This window comes from Prosopis cineraria, unplaced genomic scaffold (assembly GCF_029017545.1).
Source record: "Prosopis cineraria cultivar Desert tree isolate PC_DT_omini unplaced genomic scaffold, ASM2901754v1 PC1672, whole genome shotgun sequence".
Classification (NCBI taxonomy): Eukaryota; Viridiplantae; Streptophyta; class Magnoliopsida; order Fabales; family Fabaceae; genus Prosopis; species Prosopis cineraria.
In genome coordinates, this window is record NW_026556997.1 from 23085 (window position 1) to 29084 (window position 6000).

At 35.8% G+C, this 6000-nt stretch overlaps 1 protein-coding gene across 1 annotated transcript; it reads right to left on the minus strand.

Moving 5' to 3' along the window:
• Positions 1–2827: 2827 nt before the first annotated feature.
• On the minus strand, positions 2828–5774 carry LOC129300603 (calmodulin-binding receptor-like cytoplasmic kinase 2). Its single transcript, XM_054939174.1, is given in 7 exon segments — positions 2828–3522; positions 3677–3865; positions 3867–3979; positions 4116–4205; positions 4331–4499; positions 4597–4820; positions 5459–5774. Coding segments are annotated over 7 exon segments (1314 nt in total). The 5' UTR covers positions 5727–5774; the 3' UTR covers positions 2828–3261.
• Positions 5775–6000: the final 226 nt, after the last annotated feature.

A 6000-nucleotide genomic window follows, 5' to 3' on the forward strand; every position in this document is an offset into this window, starting at 1 on the left:
AGGGAGTATGGCTTTTGCGAGTGGGTGGGAGGAGGAAGAAAGCATGTCTTGCAGGCAGAGAACCTTTGGTGCTTCTCGCCCAAAAGTGAGAGGCTGCTCCTGACCAGATATATGATACACCGACGAGAGGAAAAAAGTTGCAAAAAGAAAGAATCCAGCCTAACTTAGATCATTAACAAAAAGTAGAGGGTGGAAAACAGGATCGCGGCTATCGCCATTAAAATCCAACAAGACTGTCTTTTTATTTGCCTGATGTGAAGTCAAATTAAGGAGGAAGAAGATCTATGTGGCACTGGTCAAAAGTTATCAGGCATATGCAACATTTGTATGTGGGAACTATCGGAAAAAATTAACATTGTTGACATTGTCCCTATTTTTTAAATGTGGCTTGACATTGCACTTTTTAAAGTTGTAGGATGTCAATTGTGTTTTTTAAAAAAGTTAGGATTAAATTTATACTTTAACACATCATTAAGTTAAAGTATATTTAAATTTTTAACTTTATATGAAGTTTTAATTTAATTTTTTAATTTTATAAAATATCTTTTTAGTCTTTAATCATAATGCTATTTATTTTAAATGATTTTTTTTATGTCAATCATTGTTATTTTGAAAAACTTAAATTTAATATGTTAACATTTGATAATATTTTGTTAATATTTAAAAATTTAATGTAAAAATTTGTTGAGATGAAACCAAAAATATTAGGATTAAATGACTAAAATTACACTTTATAAAGTTAAATGATTAAAATGAAACATCATGTAAAATTAAAAGACTAAATATGTACTTAACTATATATATATATATATATATATATATATATTTATTGATCGTATGATGCATCTAGACAAAAGATAAGTGTGCCTTGAGATTCAATCCAATAAGGCATCAGCAACCGGTGTGTCTGGATGATATTTGAATATTTATTTTTTTAAAAAAATTAAGCTAACATTTCATTTAAAAAGACAATGTAATTAAATTCTAAACGCATCAATTTTGCAATGGACTGCTGTATTCACAATTTCTCTATCTCCTTTTTCATAACATTTATATCTTTTTTGAAGTATTATATGAAAATTTTATTCACAATCAATATTGCTTAAGTCAAGAGGTAGATAAAAATAGAAACAAGATCTATAGGTGACAAAATAACTATTTTGTTATTTAAAAGGATACATCTAAATAGGCATAGCACTATATCTTATCTCAAAGTTTTAGAGCATTAAATTATGTATCTTTTTCACTCATATACATTCTTTTCAACTCAGTTTTATTGACATGATACTTTTTCCTTTTACCAAATGGAGGCAACTTACATTTAACATTCAAATTTTATATCCTCTCAATTAATAAATACACAGTATTGTGAATAAGACTGCGTTTTAGTCAAGGGCTAGACCTTTCCCAAGAACCGTTGAGGGAAAATTACTTGAAATAACTATTTGATATTGGGTATTATGAAGCCAGACTTGAGCATTATAGTGTAGCTTTTACTATATATATTATTAAGATTTGAATTCTCAAACTCATAGTCCATTCTACTTGACCTAACCATTATCGGTGAAATAAATTTGTAATACAGCATTTTATATTTTTAGTGTTTGTGTGAAAGTTAAATATAAAATGAAACTAGTATCGATCCACATCCACTGTACAGCCATGGACCAGGGAAAAAAAGTAAACAACGCTATATGTACTCCGAATCAAGTGGTCTCCCCGTTTTGGTTAGCTCAAATAATCCGATCGGACGAGCATATTCATGAACGTGTTCCAAAGAAATTTGAAATTAAGGGGTTGTTTGAAATTGTTTTTATTTTATTATTTTGAAAACTAGTGTTTTGTAAAACATGTTTTGAGAATAAAAAAATAATAAAAATAAATATTTTTCTCATTCTTCCTTATTTTTCAGAACAATAATCCCAGAACACCTGAAAGTTATTTTTTTTTTCTGTTTTTCAAAATAATATTTTATTTTTTGTTCTCTAAAATATATTTTAAAAACACGTTATCAAACAGGTTTTTTTGTTCTTTTGTTCTGAAGAATAGAAACTATTCCATCAAACAGGTCCTAAGAAACTCCAGGTTGAAGTAAATCCTCAAACTGCAATTAATCTTAGTAGTAAAGATTTAGCAATCTCCCTCTGGCATCACCTGAGCACCTAAATTGAAGATGCTTCAAGAAAAGATCCGTTAATGAGAATTAGCGACATCTTTCGAGAGTGCAACAAATTGACATATTGGTTAGTTAATTGAATCCAACGTTAAAATAGGAACTAGTCTAGTTTGTCAACAACCACTTAGTTTAGTTGTAGCTATCATGTCCCTATGGATGATGTATGTTTCTGGTACTTCTACTCAGTCAACTAAAAGTGCATTTGGGGACATATTTGATTCCAGCCCAAGTCACGTTTTGCCACAAGGCAAACCCATGATTGGAAATGTGGTTCTAAACCATCATGCGAATTAGTTCTCAAGAATGGAAATCAAATTGTATAAAACTAATTAGTTGAAGTTAAAATGCTTTTATTTTTTTCCTCTGAACTTTTCTTTGAAGAACGCTAAACACTCTGCTAATAAGTGAGGAATTGTTCCCCTTAAACCATTTTGAGGAACAAAAATCCCCGGTTTAGTTTAAGAGGAAAAAATACCACACTTATTATTACAGGATACCTAGCACTGTTCAAAGGAAAATACAGAGGAAAAAATGCACCTTAACCCAAACTAATTTATAGATAACTACATCCAATATTAGCAGATCTATGAGATAGGTGCCCAACTGTTACATCAGAGTTTTCCTCCTCGCAAAGCTCTCTTAGTTCCATGCTAAAAAAAAAAAAAAAAATCACAGAATGCACAGGACTGGTCTTTCTGGAGCAAAAGCTACCAAGTTCCTTTACACAAGCCAAAATTCTATCTACAAGTTCCACTGTATTACCAGCACATCAACTTCCACCCATCCACACACTCAAATTTCTTGATGATCCTTAATTCTAAAACAACTATTCGATCGCTGAATTATTACATCCATCTAGCTCTGGTCTGTAACAGCACACGTTAATCCTCGTAAAACAACAAACTGCATATGAATCTTTCGCCAAGAGATTCAGTGACATCAAAAGAACTAACTAGTGATGAGTTTGTTACTCGTAAGGAACAATTTGTGCATATTAATTTCAAGGAATAGAGATCAATATATAGACCTCAGGTTCTTTGATGAATGCATATTATTTATCCTTCAAAGAAATCTTTTTGCGTTTCTCACTCTTTTATTGACGCGCTCCTCTGGGAAGTAGAGGAAAATGAACAAAAATCTGAAGTTGATAGCTCCCTGTAATCCTTGCGGATGGTCCAAAGGATCTCGGCACATCTCTTCATACTAGGTCTGCTTTGTCTACGAGGCGCCAAACACTGCAAGGCTAGTTCAAGTATCTTCTCAAGTGCCAGGTTATTTGCAGCAGTGTGATCTAGTTTTGGGTCCAAGACCGATATGGCATCACCCTCAACAAATTTCTTCATAGCCTGCACTAATGCGAAACCATGTCAGATTAAAGTAACGAACTATCACACCCTCTACTAATCACAATAACATATATCTTGGAAATGAGGCGCCAAACTTCAAAATGTTGATTATTCTGAGCATGATTAAACATCGGTAAGGAAAAGGGAAACACACCCATTTTGCCGTGATTCTCTCCTTCAGTTCAAATTTTGGTTCAATGGGACGTCTACCTGAGACAAGTTCAACAAGTAAGACGCCAAATGAATAAACGTCACTCTTCTCAGTTAGTTGATAGGTTCTGAGGTATTCAGGATCCAAGTAGCCAGCAGTTCCTCTAACTTGGGTGGATACATGGGTCACACCCAGAATCACTGTCAGGGGCCTGTCTAGCAAAACCAAAATCAGCTACCTTAGCTCGCAAATTTTCAGTAAGAAGGATGTTGGAAGATTTGATGTCTCTATGAATAATAGGATGATCTGCAAAGGAAATACAGAAATGCAATGCCGGTAAGATCTTTCGGAGTACCCCCAGGATCAAAGAACTTGGCCCTTTTTCATGACTAAAATGATCGTTCCGGTGATATGGTCTCGAAGGCAATGAGTTTATATATACCTATATACATATGAAGATAGGTGATAGCATGAGCCACATCAATCGCAATGTCTAGTCGAGAAGCAAGGTCCAAAATGCTCCCGCGAATGCCTGCGATATTCCTTTGACCAAGTTACAAATACAGTTTAAAGTTCTTGCAAGTGGGGCAAGGACAAAACAAAATCACGAAGAGAATAAGTAAAACCTTCACTGAGGGGGGAGTAAAAGAAACTCACAATCTAAATGTTCTCTAAGGGTTCCATTTGGGACGTACTCCACAACGATAATTCTTTCACCTCCTTGCTCCAAATATCCATAGAACTTCACCAAATTCAAATGTTCAACCCGTGATAATGTTTGGATCTCACTTTGGAACTCAAAACCCAAATGTTTCTCATATAAACTCTGCAAAGCAAGGTAATTAATTAAGAACTTTCACCAATAACTACGAAACTCAAAATAGTGACACAACCAAGCAGAGAAATGTTGAATAAGAAACAACCTTCTTGGCACGCTTTACTGCAACAACATTTCCATCCCGGAGATTTGCCATGTACACTGTACCAAAACCACCTTGGCCGACCTTGTAAGCAGCGGAGAAGTTTCTTGTGGCTTGCAAGATATCCTCCATGGTGAAATTCAGAGATCTAGGCTCTTTTCTCTGAGTTGACTTGTATGAACTGGAACTGATTCGTCCATTTGAACCGTGCGAATAATTGGATACAACTAAGAAACAAACACAATTAGTTATTCTGAAATAATCATCCTTCCCGTTTTGAAAATCTGCTACTCAAATACTAAGCCTATGCAATTGCATTGGATGTTCTGCTGCATTTTGTGAAAGTAATCGAGGAGGGCACTGTCACACCCTCCCATTAAGTCAGAATGCCTCTCTCAGCTTGTGCAAAAACACTAGCAGGGACAAAAGAGGGTTGCAAGGGATGAGTTCAGAGTATTGTTCATACTTGAGGCAGTAATTCATTATCTGATTATAATGACCTCAAGATTTTGCTCACCAACCAAAGATATAACCAAGCCAGGATTATGAATCGAAGAAATTATTCACTCAAGTAGGAACCCTATTAAGGAGGGACTCGTAAGATTTACTACGTCAGGTATGCTTAGTTGATCATCATACCCACAAAATATTTCAACACGATCAGCCAGTCTACACATTTCTACAGTTTTCTCATCAGCCAAACAGTATACACAGCTTCAAATGGAAACCTCAAACTAAGAAAGAAGATTCAAAGTTCAGAACCAAAACACACAGAGAACCACAACACGTTCCCACCAACACCACCCAAATAGAATGCTCTCTTCCCCCCCGTATTGTACAGCGCAAACTGAGAAAAGGAGACTACCGGAGGAGGAGGAGGAGGAAGCTTTGAACTCCCGGTCATCGACGAAGCTCTTGGAGTTACTCTCGTCTGGCGGGGTGAAGCAAGCAACAAAAACGGCAGCCACTGATCTGGCGGCAGCCGCGACAGGGTTCCGGGAGGCGTTTGACCTGACGATGGTGGTACCAACCCCGGAGGAATCATAGCTGGAGGAGTAGCCGTGGCGGTGGTCTGGCGTGCGGTAGCCGGAGCCGGAGCTCCGGCGACGAGAATGGGAAATTGGACTTTTCATTTAAGTGGCGGGGAAGCAATAGCTGGTCCTAAGAGAAACGTTCCGGCCTTCATAATCATTCAACTGCTCAACGTTCTCTTAATATTTAATATTTAACAATAATGGCCGTGGCAGCGACTTTCCTCTCCCAACTCTTACGAAATCAAAAATGTGAATTTTATTTATTTAAAACTAAGTATAATTTACTTTTCAACAAAATTAAGATCATACAAGCAAATAACTATTTTCTGACAACTTCTTAACCATAAATATATAAATTCCTGCGCAAATCTGT